At 41.1% G+C, this 15,623-nt stretch overlaps 1 protein-coding gene across 1 annotated transcript; it reads left to right on the forward strand.

The window, feature by feature from the left end:
- Window positions 1-2,709: 2,709 nt before the first annotated feature.
- Window positions 2,710-14,241, forward strand: E2F8 (E2F transcription factor 8). The gene is made up of 13 exons (XM_074918264.1): window positions 2,710-2,748; window positions 3,362-3,634; window positions 3,951-4,107; window positions 5,292-5,597; window positions 6,267-6,428; window positions 7,923-8,060; window positions 8,364-8,573; window positions 9,416-9,500; window positions 9,776-10,298; window positions 11,305-11,523; window positions 12,343-12,472; window positions 12,611-12,927; window positions 13,653-14,241. Exons 1-13 carry the CDS (start codon window positions 2,710-2,712, stop codon window positions 13,824-13,826), a joined length of 2,733 nt encoding a protein of 910 aa, XP_074774365.1. The 3' UTR covers window positions 13,827-14,241.
- The last annotated feature ends 1,382 nt before the right edge of the window (window positions 14,242-15,623 follow it).

Raw genomic sequence — 15,623 nt, forward strand, 5'->3', positions numbered from 1 at the left:
AGTTGAACTGGCAGAGATAACATTACATACCCCTCTCCACAACTGATTTCTGGCATCAGGTGGTATCTTGATTCAGCACATTACCTGAAACTAGCAAACATCTCATGTGAGAATCATGCAAAAGGCTTCAAGGTTATATATTAAAAGACCTATTCTTAACTTGGTCCTGGTGCCTCTGGTTCCCATGTCAGGGCCATTCAATTTATAATCCTTATGCTTTTCTCTTTAAAAGGCACCTAGCAGAGAACATAAGTGCTGCTTCTTATACCTAGGGCTACAGAGAGCAACTCAAGCAAGAGCAGAAGGAAATGCAGTTTAAATTGATGGCTGCAGCTGAGCATGTCAATTGTCTGCTCCATGTATTTCTATAATCTCAAAAAGGCAAAGGCAGTAGTATAGAAGGAAGAGCACAGAAGAGGCACACAAGTTACCAATAGAATTATTTCAGTAACTCACAATGTTAGTAATACTTTTAACCTTTACTTTAAAATATCTAATACGATCAAAATGGATAGATTGTAAGGCTAACTTTGAGACTAGGAAAGATCCCCCCTGAACAAAGGGCACGAGAGATACTATGATGTGTTTGAACAGAGATAATGGCTTCTTGATTAGGCGATACGGGTAATTTTTAAAGCTCAGCATAAATAAAAGAAGTAATCAAGAGACAGCTTGAATGTAAAAGCCTGATTTTTTTTTTTTTTTCCAATTTGATTTCCGAAATACATGAATGCATTTACTCCTCATTTAAGTAGCTCAAATCCCTGCAGCTATGGTAATGCATGTGATCATCCCTGGGAAAAAAAAACAAAACAAAACAAAACAAAACCAAAACAACACCAAAAAAACCCACCCCCACACCACCATTTTTTAGTTTTCATAATTATACTTCCTGTGAGTCACACATCAATTCTGGGTTACCAGAACACACAATTGCACCTTCTAGTGCACATTTTACAAAAAGAAGCCCATATACAGTAATTGTATCAAAGCATAAACAAGGAAAAAGAGCAAACGTCCACCCAATCCTAAACCTTGCTTTTTAAGGTGAGGCATGTATGCACTCCAAGATAACAAACTTGAGCTGTTACATGGTTGGCAATACCAAGGACTGAAGGTTACTCAGATAATTTTCTCAGTTCCATTTACATGCTTTCAAAGACTTCCTTTCAGAAAATCACACAGTTTAATAAAGGCTTTTGTTTTTATGCAGTCCTAGCTCTAGTATAATTAAGTTCCCAAATCACAGACTGGTTTGGGCTGGAAGGGACCTTAAAGATCATCTCGTTCCAACCCCCTGCCCTGGGCAGGGCCACCTTCCACCAGCCCAGGTCGCCCAAAGCCCCGTCCAGCCTGGCCTTGAACCCTTCCAGGGAGGGGGCAAGTGGTTTTGAATCCCAAACGTCTCCCTGCAAAGCAGAAGTGTTGTAACCTCTGCGATAAGCACTACAGCCTGTCTTAATACCAGATGGCTACTGAAATCTTATCTCTGGGGGCACTAAGAATACCCCTTCGCCAGAAAGTCAATAGTAGTGATCCCATCCCACAATAAGCCGCGCAATCAGTGAATTATTAAGCTTTTTCTTTTCGATATGTGCTTTCCCTCAGTTAAGAGCACACGAGTCGTTTGGAGCCGTTGCCAGGAGCAGGCTGCACCCTCGGTAGGTGGGGAAGCCTCCCCCAGCCTCTGGGGAGGCGCGGGGCTGGGGCACCGCCATCTCGCCTCTTGCGTTAAAGAGCGTGAGGGCCACGGGACCCCGCGAACGGGCGCCAGAGCCGCAGGCGGCGGCTGCGAGGGGCGACCGACCGACACGACCCCTGACAGACAGGGTGAAGCGGGGGCAGATAATTAGCTCCGCTAAAGCCATTAGTGCCCCAATTAGTGCTCGCCCTGCTAACCCCCCCGCTCCCGCTCCCTCCCGCCAGCAGCCGTTGCGCGGGGAGGGGGGGTGAGGCGGCGCGCGCCCCGGTTCCCGCGCCGCCAACGCGCCAAAGCCCCGGCGCGAGCCCCGACTTCCCCCGGCCCGCGGCGGCGGGAGCAGGAGGAGGGAACGGCCGGGCAACGCCGCGCTCCCATTGGCTGCGCGGGGCGGAGGACCGCGAGCTGATTGGCTGAACGCCCCCAACCCCTCCCTCGACGGCTCAAACCGGTTGAATTCAAATCGGCACCGGGAGCGGCCGCGCAACCGGACGGGACGGGGCCGGGCGGGCGGTAACAACGATAGCGGCGGCGGCACCGCTGCCGGTGGGTGCCGGCTTTCACGCGTGGCGAGGCGGGGTGGGCGGCGGAGCAGGAGCGGGGGCAGCCGGTCCCGGGGCGCGGCGGTGGCGCCAAATGTTTAAACCGGATCCCGGAAGGGTCCCGCCCGCCGGCGGCGGCCAATCGGCGGCGCCGCGCTGTCAGCGGGCGGTGGGGGGGCCGGGGCGTGGCCGGGCCGTTGGGCGGCGGGCGCGGGCCACCGGGCGCGCGCGGGCCGGGCCCACAGGCGGGAGGCGCCGAAACGTCCCCGGCGGCAGCGAGGGCGGCGGGAACCGGCCGAGGTGGGCACCGCCGCCGCCGCCCAGCCCGTCACGGGCGTCCCCGCCGCCTTCCCTGCTAACGCTCCCCTCCCTCTCCCGCCCCGCAGAACCGGCGGGACCTGCGATGCGGAGCGCGGCGGCGGCGGCACCGGCCGGGGTCGCCTCCTGAGGCTGCGCGGCGGCGGGAGAATGCAGCAGGCGGGCGCGGAGATGGGCACCGGCGACAAGGTAAAACCCCTCGGTTCCGCCGCGCCCGCTCCGGGGGTGGGGGGACACGCAGAGAAGCAGCCGACACCCCGCCCCGGGGGCGCGCGGGGCGCTGCCGCCCGGGCCCGGCGCCGGGACAGCCCCGGGGAGCCCGCGCCGGCCGCTCCAGCACCGCAACGTCCCGGCGGACGCGTGTAGAAAACGCTGGACGGCAGCAGCCCAGCGCGTTCCACTTCGCCTTCGTGTCTGCCCTTAACAAAATTACTGAGAACTTGCCCTGACGACCTTTGTAACGAACAGTACTTCTTCCTGGCTCAACTTTTTCTCCTTAATAAAAGGTGTTTCGGTCGTTCTTTATAGCTTTGTGCCACCGGTTAACATTCATTCTGACTATATTTTCCCTAGAGGGAAAGAAAACTACCCCAAGAGCGCGCCGGGCGCCTTGCCTTAAGCTAAAGGAACGGTCAAAGAAATAGTTTCAGGGACGGGACTCACTGATTCGAACTACAACCTTTGGCTTGGAGCTACTCAAAAAAATAAAACTGATCTCTATTCCACTCCGACTATTACCAACAAACGGATTGTAGCGCTTCTGGTTTCTAATATCGAAGTTTTTCTCTTTTTTGGTGTGTAGGAAAATCAATCTTCTGAGCCATACAGAACTGTATTGAAAACCCCTTTGAAACAAGCAGCTACCTCACATTCGGTATTGACAGAGATACAGCCTGACTGTCAGCCTCTAACCACACCCCCAAAACCTAAAGAAGTCATTCCAGCGGATCCATGGACACCTACTTCGAACCTGAAAATCCTAATTAGTGCAGCTAGTCCTGAGATTAGGAACAGAGAACAAAGGAAACTGTCAAACAGCACAAGTGAGGTCCTACAGGCAAAATACTGTGTGCAGGTAGGTTATAAAGAAGTTGTCTATTTACTTTTTTTTTTTTTAAAGTTAGCTGAAGATGTTTATTTAATATAAAAAAATAGATTAACATACTACAACTTTTTTTTTTAAGTTTTGATTTTTGGAGTGTTTACGAAATATAAGTAAGGATATGGTCTCGTTACACACAACAGGTAATTTTTTGCTGGTTTTATTCCACAGCTGTTGAGGACAAAGGGAGAACACGGGGCCTTTGACATTGCTCACAAGGAAGCTGTTAAACATCTGTGTTTACATATTGTCAAAAATTACAAATTCTTTTTTTCTTATTCCTGCATAGGAGCACTTATCAGGAGATGAATATGAAAAATCTCAACCAAGTCGCAAAGAGAAAAGTCTAGGATTACTGTGTCATAAATTCTTAGCTCGATATCCTGATTACCCCAGCACTGCAGAGAATAATTACATTTGCCTTGATGAAGTAGCTGAAGAGCTTAGTAAGTTGGTGTATATGCTGTTATGTATTTCTTCATACAAATGTGCCAATAGCCTACCATTTGGGTTAGTACATTTTTGCTCCATAAAATTTTGAATGCTTACTGTGTATTCTCAAACTCATTTAAACCCAGCTTAAAACTCTTCATTCTTAGAGCAATTGTTTTTAAAAGTTAAAGTTTCTTCAGTGAAAGGAATTGAGAAACTCAGAGTCATGTTTAATATTAAACATCTAAATTATTGCCAATACCACAAATAACCAGTTGCAGTTTTTTGGATCTAGAGATGATGGCTAAGATTAGTGGTTGGATATTTGTGGCAGGAACTAATGTTTCTCAAGCTGAACCATCAACTTCCTGCCCAGTCATGACATTAAAGCAAGAAACTACTTTCTGCTCTCTATAATTTAACTTTCTCATTTTATATCACTATTTTTATATTGCACCAATAATCTATGGAGAGTCTTAAGTTGCTAACATTAAGCTGAAGCTTTTTTTAATCAAATACATGAAATTATTCTACAGGTTATAACACTGATAATAGTTATAAATCATACTGCTATAAAATTTCTGGTGTCACTATATCTTCACAATATGTCGAGGGACACAGAAGAGGGATGAACTGCAAATGAAACAGAAAGTCTATTTATACTTTGTACAAGATAACATCTCTTTTAGAAAATGCATAGTCAAAACCAAGAATTCAACAGACAGAAAAGGACAGTGTGTTAACACAATAAGATATAAAAACAAGTTACCAGTTGTCTACCATGAGTTTCCACGGATATTTAATGAAACGACCCTAAAATCGATGCAATGAATAATTAAAAATGCTCTGGTTCTTTTTAAAGCTGTACTGAAACCCATCTCGTGGCTCTTCTGGCAACAGTAAGTTTTATTTCTTAAGGAATGCTGTAAACCAAGTACAACTGTGGAAAAGCAAGTCCTTCCACATCTAAAGCAAAAATTGTTTTCTTTTCCTTGCTGGCAAGATCTGAGGGCTATTTTCAGAAACCTTTGTAATGAGGAATTGGCAAAAATGGCTTAGAAGGATATTAAGAAATTGGGAAGTACAGGAAACTGATTCCTTCTCTGTGCAAACCATGTTTCAGGTAAACGTATGATGAAGCATATTTTATGTAGTAGTGATGTCACATTCTTCTTTTTTTTTTTTTTTTTTTCCCCAGATGTTGAACGTAGACGCATATATGATATTGTGAATGTGCTGGAGAGCCTGCACATGGTGAGCCGCCTCGCCAAAAATAGATACGTTTGGCACGGGCGACACAATCTCTCCAAAACCCTGCAGGCTTTGAAAAAAGTTGGAGAAGACAACAAATACACACAACAAATTCAGATGATCAAGAAACGAGAGTATGAGCATGAATTTGATTTTGATGGTGAAAAAAATGAAGAAATGGCAAGATCTCTTGGCTCAAATGAGCACTCAGAAATGTCTTTTGTCGAGCTCCCGGGAATGGAATTTCGTGCTGGTAATAATTCTCTATAATGCCAAGATTAATATGTGCTTGTAATGATAAATATCTATGAACTTGGAAAAAACATTTATTGGACTATTTTTATGAAATGCTACTGCCTGAAAGGCACCTCAGGTTTGTTTGTGGCAAGAAGCAGCGTACTGCACTCTTTCAGTTCTCTTATTCATTTTATTCTTGCACATGTATTTTGTTTTTACAGTGCAAGAACAAGGGGGCATTGGGTGAAACCATCAAACATACCCAACATACAATCCAATTTGCTGGATTTGTTACCACTGAATGTTATAGAAGCCAAAAGTATAAATGAGTCCATTAATTTTTTTCTCAATTTATGTTTGATTCATGGAAGAATTGTTAATTAAGGATTGTTAAATACATTGTCTAACCTGCAGTTAAGCATCTTTAAGGGTACAAGTTGTCAGACAATAGGAAATGTGTACAGGGAGAAACACTGCACTCTCTTTGTAGTTCGACTTGGTATCCACCTAATTATCTGATTCTTGCCATGTAGAGACACGATTCTGGAGTCCACGTCAGCCCTGCCTAGTTGCTGTGTTGTTTGTTCTTATGATAATTGTTACTGACAAATTTCTTCTTTTTTTTAAAAACGTTTGTAGCTGGTGTGTCACTTAACACTTTAATCCTTTCTCCTGACTGCTGCAGCATCAGTAAATAGCAGGAAAGACAAGTCTTTACGAGTGATGAGTCAGAAATTTGTGATGCTGTTTCTTGTATCAACTCCTCAAGTAGTAAGCCTTGAAGTTGCTGCTAAAATCTTGATTGGAGAAGACCAGTTAGAAGACTTAGATAAAAGCAAGTTTAAAAGTAAGTAAAATGCTGCTGTTGCTGTCTGCTCTTTGTTCTTACTCTAAATAGAACTATCAAGTGTAAGCTAAATGGATTATTCTAGTACAAGTTTATATAGTGTAAAATACCATCATCTTTTTCTTGCCATAAATATATTTGAGCCTCCAAAAACTCACTGAACACCTTGTGCAGTTTTTAAGAGACCCACTTGTGCATAGTCTTGGACACATAATGACCATGTGAGAGAAAAAGTCCATTACATCCTCTCTCCTGAAGTCATGTCACAAGGCTGCTTACTGGTAAAAATTTCTCTTTCCTCAAGCAGTCTGTCAAAGATTTTTGGCATCATTTCATCAAAAACACCCCAGAATCATGCAAATCTGTGTTCTGGTCATATAACTTACTTGTTGGAAATCTAAATAAATTCTGTAAAAGTCCTGTTAATAAGTTACACGTGAGAAGAAGTGAAACCTAATGCTGTAACTGCCAATTGTTTCTGCATTCTTCTACCCTGCTCTCAGTTCCCTGCACACTTCCTCCTCTTCCTCTCCATTCAAATGAAAGGTACTTCTAGGTCTAGGCCTGTATATGTATAATAATAAAAAATATGCCTTTTCTTGAGTGACTAAGAATTAATTGTGAGTGTCATTGAAAATTACACCCTTCCTCGATTCTTAGACTCCACTGCGCTTTTTTTGTGGAATTGTATGTATGCAAAAGGAAAACTAAATCTTGCTGGTTTCGGTTCATAATTTCCTTTCCACTGCATCATGGTAACATAGAGGGGGTGGGTGGGTAGTCAGTAGGGGAGGTTGGTTTGTTTTCATTCCTCCTTCTTCCTCTGTAAAGTCTGTCTTGCAATAAAAGCAGTTTTGGGGCATTTTGTCTATGTGTCTGTATTTCAGGTATCACCTGTTTTACTGTGTTCTTGGTGAAGCAGCACAGTCCCAAGTTCCATGACTTGCTAGACTTTAACTTTTCAGCAGCAGAAGCTCTGGGCTAAGCACATTCACTCTGTGGCCCAGAAGTCAGTTGTAATTTGATTGCTGCCTAAAAATTTTCCCTAACAGCACAACCTGAAAACAGATAAGAACATGCAGGATGATTATCCTGTTGGATTTTAGTGTATCTCTTCCCCCTAATTCCCACGTCTGCTGTTGCATACGTGTACCTGCCTTTTAAGCTACTTATTCTCACTACAGAATTTGTATAGGTTTGGTCATTGCACAGAACTGAACTTGTTTGGCAAGGTTTTTTTCTATATTTAGCATAATAAGCAGTATTTTCTTGTTTAGATCCATATCTATGTCATTCTGTTTTACATATAAACTTTATATTGTGATATGTTATTTCATAGTATAAATGCCTGTTCCACAAAATTGTTCTTATAAAAAAATTTAAAAGGGTTTTTTTTCTTTTAGCTGCTAAAATGGCCTTACAACATTTCTAATCTGATGTATGGTAACTTGTTAATAAGAATTGTTCTCTTCACATGTGTTTATTTTATTTCAGCCAAAATTAGGAGACTTTATGACATAGCAAATGTTCTCAGCAGCCTTGGGCTTATCAAGAAAGTTCATGTTGCAGAGGAGAGAGGTAGAAAACCAGCATTCAAGTGGACAGGACCTGAGGTCTTGACAGATAGTCAGGGTAGGTGTATGTGTCATTTCCTTTTGTTCTCCTGATGATTTTGATTCTTTGCTAGATATTTTTTTTTTGACCAAAAGACAGTAAACTAAGCAGAAAGTCTTTACTAGTCACTGTCCTTGGTCCTTGCCAGCACAGAAGGCCCATATGTATTTCCACAGAGTGGATGTACTCGTACTGACTCTTGCATCTCCATTTTTGCTGCTGCTAGTACTTCAATAATTCTAAGCCAGGCTCAGATAACTGCTTTTAATTACTAGATCTGCATACATGTATTTACTCTTTGTGTTTTTTTCTGCTTTTTAGATACAAAACCTGAAACAACTTCTACAACCTGTCCCCCACCTATGTCAGAATCCATACCTTCCAAAGAGCAGTGCTCAAAAAACCTTTTTCCTTCAAGAGGAAAGCAAAACTTCACTCGGCATCCTTCTCTAATAAAGTTAGTTAAAAGTATAGAAAACGACAGAAGAAAGATCCAGTCTGCTCCAACCAGTCCGGTTAAAATAAGTGCAAGTAAGTAGCTGGAAAATATATTTCTGTATCTTTTTCTGAGTATGTTTTTAACTCAAATGTAGTTTTGCATTAAATATTCAGGCTTACCACCTTCTTATAGGACATGCAGATGCGTGGGTATGCCTACTTAAACTTAAGAAATGTCAAAAATAGACAAGATGAGAAAAATACATGTTGCTTGTAAATTGAGGCCTTACAAAACTGATAGTGAAAATAAAGCTAAACTGATCTGTGTTCAGTGCATAAGATCTGCAATTAGTAGAAGCTCTTTCCAGTCGCAACAAAATAAATATATTCATTGAGATCTGCCCAAATTCAGCCCACTGTAGGGAACTCTAGCCTCCTCTTTCACATCAGATAAACAAGAAGTCACATATTACCATTTCAGGTTTAAGAAGAATATTAAATCCCTTTTTACATATCACTATCTTGACTTTGTCTTACTGGGACAGCTGTGTGGGACAGCTGATTCTCTGGATATTGCATCCTCCTCTAGGAACTGCTCTACCTTGGTTGTGGAAAATGTGCTTTAGATCATACTATCTAAGCAGTTCTATATTCTGTAAAATTGCTGGAAAATTACCTAGCAATGTTCACATTCTTGTTAAGTAGCCTCTTTGGAGGTAAAAAAAAAATGGAGATGAGGCTTTAAAGTTTGTTTGATGTAAGCTGCCATCCAGTTGATCAAATTAAGTCTGGGCTGCAGTTTGAGGGTACCATGGAGTCTTAGTGTCTTCTCATTAAATGTGTATGCCACATTAAATAATGCCATCTCCTCAAGACAAAATTTAACTTCTATGTTTGATGCGCTAAGTCATGTTTTGTTTTCCCCCTCCAACCAGGCACTGATCAAAATTTATTAACTTTCCCAAGTAAAATGGCTCAGGTTCCACCAATGGCTAAACGTCAGCTGGAAGGACAATCAAAGTAAGTTTGCACAAGTGTTAAGGTGAGAAGCTTTATTTTGTCACTGGTCATTAAAGTAAAGCTCTGCTCAGTTTGAGTTGGGCAATAGTCTGCAAAAAATGGTAACCCCTGATACTGCAGACTGGTTTTTTTCACTTATTTTCTGTTTAGTGGATTGAGAAGTACAAGTTTATGTTTCAAATCGCAGAAGATAATTTGTCAGGGCATTCATTTCTGCACAAAGGTATTAAGATATGTTTGGGCTTGTTTGTTTGTTTGTTTTGTGTTTTTTTAAGGAAAGTGAAAGAGATGAAAACAAAATTGTCAGGATCTGCTTTGGAAAGTAACCTGTTCTCCCCAGAGGTAGTCCCCAAGCCTGACCTTCCTTGCACTGCAGCACCCTCTCAGCAGCCAGCTCTCACCCAGCCCCTGGGTGCCGGTCCTCTGAGCCACAGTCCAGTCTCACCAGTAATGCTACCTCAGACTCCTTCTGGTGTTTCATATGCAATATATCTGCACCCTTCCCAAGCCCACACTGTGACAACATACAGCCCAAGCTTCATGTTGCAGCCTCTACCGTGTGCTAATGTAACTGAAATAAAGAGTATTAATTCAAAAGTATTAAATAGAATAACCACTGAGGAAGGGGACAGTCAGATAGCTACAGATGATCCAACCAAGGCCTTGACAGCTAAAGAAAGACCGACTACAAAATCAGAAACTTCATCACAGCAGTGCCTGAAAAGATCACAAGCATTACAAGACAGTAATTTGATTAAAAGATGTAGAAGTGATGGGGAAAGCCTTGATACTTCTCTGGTAAGTTAAATTATTTTTAAAATGCTATTTTATAGCTTAATGATGTTGCCACCTACTCATTTTCAAAGCGATTTAGGAGCCTATCAGTGTGTGTAGGCATTCTGATTAACATTACGCTCGAAGGGATGATGTTCATGTGCTTTGCTTGCTGATGTTTGGGGGGCTGTTTTTTGTTTGTTTACATACACACATATCTATCGCTATAGACCTCAAAATTCACATAATCTTGCTGGTATTTGCAAAGCCTCGGGCAGAATATATAGCTTGCAGTATAACACATGTTTGAAAGGCCACCCCAGGAGCAGGCTGTATTTTTCCTCCTTGTTTCACTCCTTTCCCCCTCCAAATATTTATTTCCAAGAAGACATGTCAAAGTGTACAGATGTTAGTTAAAATAAAACAACTCCCAAAACATTATGTCAAGACTTAACTATTTACACAATGATTCTGGAGTAGTTCAGGTAGCTCATCTTGCTGGCATTCCTTCATTCTTGGTTTCAGAGGTATTAGGAGGGAGAGAGGACACATAGAAGTCATTGGACAGGAAATGTCCCAAAATCCTGATACCTTCTAAATATTTCTATCCAATATTGTACACTATTAATGCTGGATTGCTGTAGGCATAATAACACAGCACATGAAGAAAGTAAGAGGTTCAGGTAACACTTGATGCATACAGAGAAACTGGGTCTGGATTGCTTTCTACTCCTCAGCCACTGAATATTTAAGCATCTCTAAACTATTAGGCTGCTTTTAAATTGTGCTTGCCAACACAGTCATGCATGTTATCAATGTTTTGTGACAACACGTGGTGCCAAACATCCACTAGCTCTGAAGGAGCAAGAGGAGATAACATGGAACTCATCTTACTGACCTGGGAATAAGGAGAAGGGAGAAATCTTGCTTCCCTAATTTTTAAAATGCATAAATACCATTGCAGACCTGTAATTACAAATGTTAAGTCTTACAATGCCTGCCCTTGTTTTTGTATGTACTTTTTTTAAAGGGGGAATCCATTAAAAACGAAAGACCACCTTCCAGTAGCTCACAAATGAATCATGAAATGGACAATTCCCAGGAAGACAGACAGAACAAAACCAAAACGTTAGAGCAAAACACAGCAGGTTGCTATGACCAATGTAAAAGAGAAGATATTCCAGAAGATGAGGACAAAATCAAAACTAAACAAGACATACCTGTAGCATTTGCCATTCCTGCTCATGAGGTAAGCTTTGTCAGACACCACAGCACATCTTGCCATCACCTGGGAAAACACCACTTGTAGTCTTGGCAAAACAAACAAAACTATAATGAACTACACATACATAGATTGTCTTTGATTTGATTCTTTTTAGTGTCCTTTTAAAACCCTATTTCATAGGAATATAGGACTTGAATTTCTGCATTAAGTACACAAATAGGACATGAAGTGACCTTCAGGATTTGATTGGGATGAAGATCACAACTAAGACTAAGTTGGTGAAGGCATTGTTGAGTTCCCTTACCTCCCCAGTCCTTTTATGTATATTTATTTTAAAATACTTAGAAACAGAATCACATGAAACTCTTTTATCGACAAAATTTGGCATTCTGCAGTTAAGACTTGCTACTCTAGGGAACCTGAATAGAGAACAGTTCTTCCAATACTTGTTTTATGAAAAACACAACCTAAGAATGTGGTGACATGATCATTACTGGGTCCAGATGTTTCTTCTGGGGAAGAAAAAAATGTATTTAGTATCAGGATTTCTTTTTTGTCTAGTTTAATTGCACTGTGTTAATTCCAGGTGCACTTCCAGTTCCTCGCTGAGGAGGATATCAGCTGGAAATGGAGCCAGCTGACTTCTGTGCAATCTTACTTTAAAGAGTGTGTCCTTGAGTCAGTTCTGTCTAATTTTAGCCAGCAGGTAGTACAGACATGAAATAAAGGATCCTGGTGATATGGAGGATAAAGAATAGGAACAAGGCAAGGGGGATGCAACTACAGAGAAAAACTTTTTTTGTTTATTACTTTGTGGTAAATGTGTATTGTTTTCTCTTTCAGACTTTTTTTCCATCTGGCTATCTTATTCCTCTTACTCAGTGCGCCCATGGCAACAAGGCAGGCTTTTCTAATAAAGAGAAAGCTGGGATATGTTCATTACAGCACACTACTTACAGCTCCCCCATTGCTGGTGAGTATTAAATAAAATAGGCACACAGGCTTAAGGGTTAGTGAGCCAGATTCATCCTACCGAGGTAATGAAATCACAATGCAATGGCTTGAGTCTCAATTTTTTTAACTCCTTCAACACTTGATTTTTCTATTTCAGGTGTCATTCCAGTGACAGCATCTGAACTGAAAGCAGTTAACATTCCTGCTTTTCATATAACACCCTTGAATATAATGCTGTCACCAACTTCTATAGGTGCTGCACCTGTACTGAGCAACACCTGCCTCAATTCAGGCAATACCAGTTCTGCCCAAAATCCAAGTTCTTCAGTTCTAAACTTTGCCCTGCAACACGTAGGACTAATATCTGCTGGTGTGCAAGTTCCTGCAAATCCTGTACTTCAGCACGTGCCAGTCTCTTCACAACCAGAAAATGTTAGCCATAGCTCAGAAAACAGGAACTTGCAAGAAGAGAAGGTAAGTAAAAGTATATTGCAACTTCTTGACTGTGGTGAGTTGACTGGGAGGAACAGTGCAATAATTCCCTTACAGCCGGCAAAATGTTTATTTAAACAAACATTTTTTCTGATCTTTTAAAATCAGCACTGCCCAAAAAGAGCTGGCAGTGAATGCCAGCAGAAGTACAGTAAAACTGAGAGGTTAGAAAGGAAGAACAAGTATCTTCTTTGTTGTGGAAGTGGAGACAGCTGGAAGATGACAAGATGTGAAGAGACACACAACTGTTTTAGAGGGAGGATTTTGAATCAGAGAGGACACTGATTAACAAGTTGTCCAGTTGTTACTTTTTCTTTCCTTCTTGTTACTCTCCTAATCTACTCTCAAGTTCTTACATTTAAAGTCAGCTTTTTTTAATGAGATATGTTTGTAGAGGATTTTAAAAGAATATTTTTTTCCATGGGAACTTTCTCTGTATATTTTGTGTAATGCTGTATTGCCTAAGATTGTATTAAAAAAGGAGTTAGGAAGGGATTAGAGAAACCATATTTTTATTTTACTATTTTATATATATATATATTTATAGATATATCAAGGAATACAGGTGTATTCTTCTCAGTAAAAAGTTAAGTTTTTAAATTTCAGGCAAAAAATGAGTTTGCTAACATCCTGCAGAAATGGAAAACTAGAATTCATTATTTTTTTTTCTTCCCTTAAATGAAAGTAACTTTCTCTCCTCTCTTTAGCCTTCCATTCCAAAGGAACCCCAAGAGTCCCAGACAGTTACAGAAAACTTTTTCCGCACACCAGGAGGGCCAAACACAGTATCTTCACTATCTGCAAATTCAGATGGTACCGACAGAACCTCTCAAGGAACTCTGTATATTCCTCAGCGAAAACTTGAAGTATCAGAAGATTAATTCTGGGATATCAAATTACTGAATGTGTTAGCAGACTTAATTACTGGTAACACACTGCACAGATCTTGGATTGTATGATGGACACTGGGTTTTGGATATGTATCGGCAAGACCTCAATACTGGAATAGCTTTAATTAACTCCTTAGAATTAAAACTGGCCCTCAATGAGAAAGTTAATGTCTAATAATTTTTCCAAAAGGCTTACCTGAAGTATTATAGCGAAAAAGTTATGTATCTAGTGGTTTTTTGTGTTGCTTTTCTGCTATGCAAAGTAAGATGAAATTGTCTTTGTACAGAAAGGTACAGTCTATCAGTCAGTACATATTTTGCACAAAGAAAAGTACTGTGAGTGTGTATATATTTTATGTCTTAACAAAAAGGCCATAGTTAAAATGTCTTGCTCCTATGTTCAATAATGCTCTTTTGTAAAGTTAGAAAAAAATTTTCTTATTCGTTTTATATAAGTTAAGAATTATTTATACTGTATTTTTAAATCATTTTTTTTCAGATTAAACTTACATCAAACTCAAATCCTGACTTATTTTTTGGATCAAATTAAACTACCTAAGTAATACATTGTATATTCACTGGCATCTCTTCATTCTTTTTTGTGAGACAGGGGTGTCTCCCTTTTGAAGAAAGGGAAAACGGTATTTGATCAGAAAGGGATTTAAGTAACTCAATCCGGCTTCTGAACTCTATCGGTGGAGGTGACATCCGCTAGTAACAACCATTAGAGAACATACAGTTGTGAGGTTTGGCATTCATAGTATCTTGATCATTATCAATTAGCATTCAAAGTATCTTTAGTCTGGAAAGTGCAGTCCAGATATCACAGAACTGAGAATTTACACAGTTTGGGCCTTAAACTAAACTAGTAAGATTTGAAGATGAACGCTCCTTGCCTTGCCTCTCTACTGTTAATCTCAGAGTTTGAGGCAAGCCTGTGCCATGCTATACACGTTCTATAGGCTCTCTTGCCACTGGAGAGGCTTCAAGCCTAAGAGAAAGTTTCCATAACATTTGACCCGAGGTTCTGTAGCCGTCCAAATGGGTATGTGGCAGAAATCCCACCTGCAGTTACTGAAGCACTAACTTTTCACTGTTGCAAACAGCAGAAGGTCTGGCTCCTAGATGGAGGGAGCCCCCTGTCTGTGGGACACCCACACCCCCCAGAGGCTTTAGGGCAAGTTTCTGCTCTCCAGCTAAGGTCAAGGTCAGCTTCCAGCTGCCGTTTCTCCCTCTTGCAATTCTATATCAATCAGGTTCATTTAAACCAACTGAATTTAAATACATACAGCGGAGTCTTCTATGCTGAAGGAAGAAAAATAAAACCTATGCTTCACACTCAGATGACAAGGAATAACTAAAAGAGGAAAATACAGTGTATCTGCCTTCCCACCTGAAATGTGCCTGGTTGTCCAAATTAGGACAGGAGAAATGCTAGCAAGGCCCAAGATTCAGGCTTGGACTGGGTAAAAAAGCATAGCTGAAACAGCCAACACAGTAAAACTAACTCATTTGCTCTTTGATAATGCACAATTATAATACAAAATGCACCCACCAGAACAGGATGACTTCAAATCTTCCTACATGACAGGAGGAGAAAAAGAAAAGCTAAAAAATGGAGGAATTCTCACTGCAGCAGTGAGTAGATTATTTTTTCTTCTCCAAAGTGGTAATTGATTGATCTTCCTTATACATACTATGAATTTAATTCCAGAAGTATAAAAGCAAAGCTTTACAGAAACTTGCATTACTCAAAGGAAACAAACCTCAAACCTTTCATTTCCGGAC

The sequence above is a fragment of the Athene noctua genome, chromosome 14 (assembly GCF_965140245.1).
Source record: "Athene noctua chromosome 14, bAthNoc1.hap1.1, whole genome shotgun sequence".
In the NCBI taxonomy this organism is placed as follows: Eukaryota; Metazoa; Chordata; class Aves; order Strigiformes; family Strigidae; genus Athene; species Athene noctua.

Excerpts from the sequence above, each read along its gene's own strand:
- E2F8 (XM_074918264.1), top strand. The coding sequence starts at position 2,710 with ATGCAGCAGGCGGGCGCGGAGATGGGCACCGGCGACAAG. Across the intron at positions 2,749-3,361 it reads AGATGGGCACCGGCGACAAG|GAAAATCAATCTTCTGAGCC; the intron begins GTAAAACCCCTC and ends TTTGGTGTGTAG. Across the intron at positions 9,501-9,775 it reads CAGCTGGAAGGACAATCAAA|GAAAGTGAAAGAGATGAAAA; the intron begins GTAAGTTTGCAC and ends TGTTTTTTTAAG.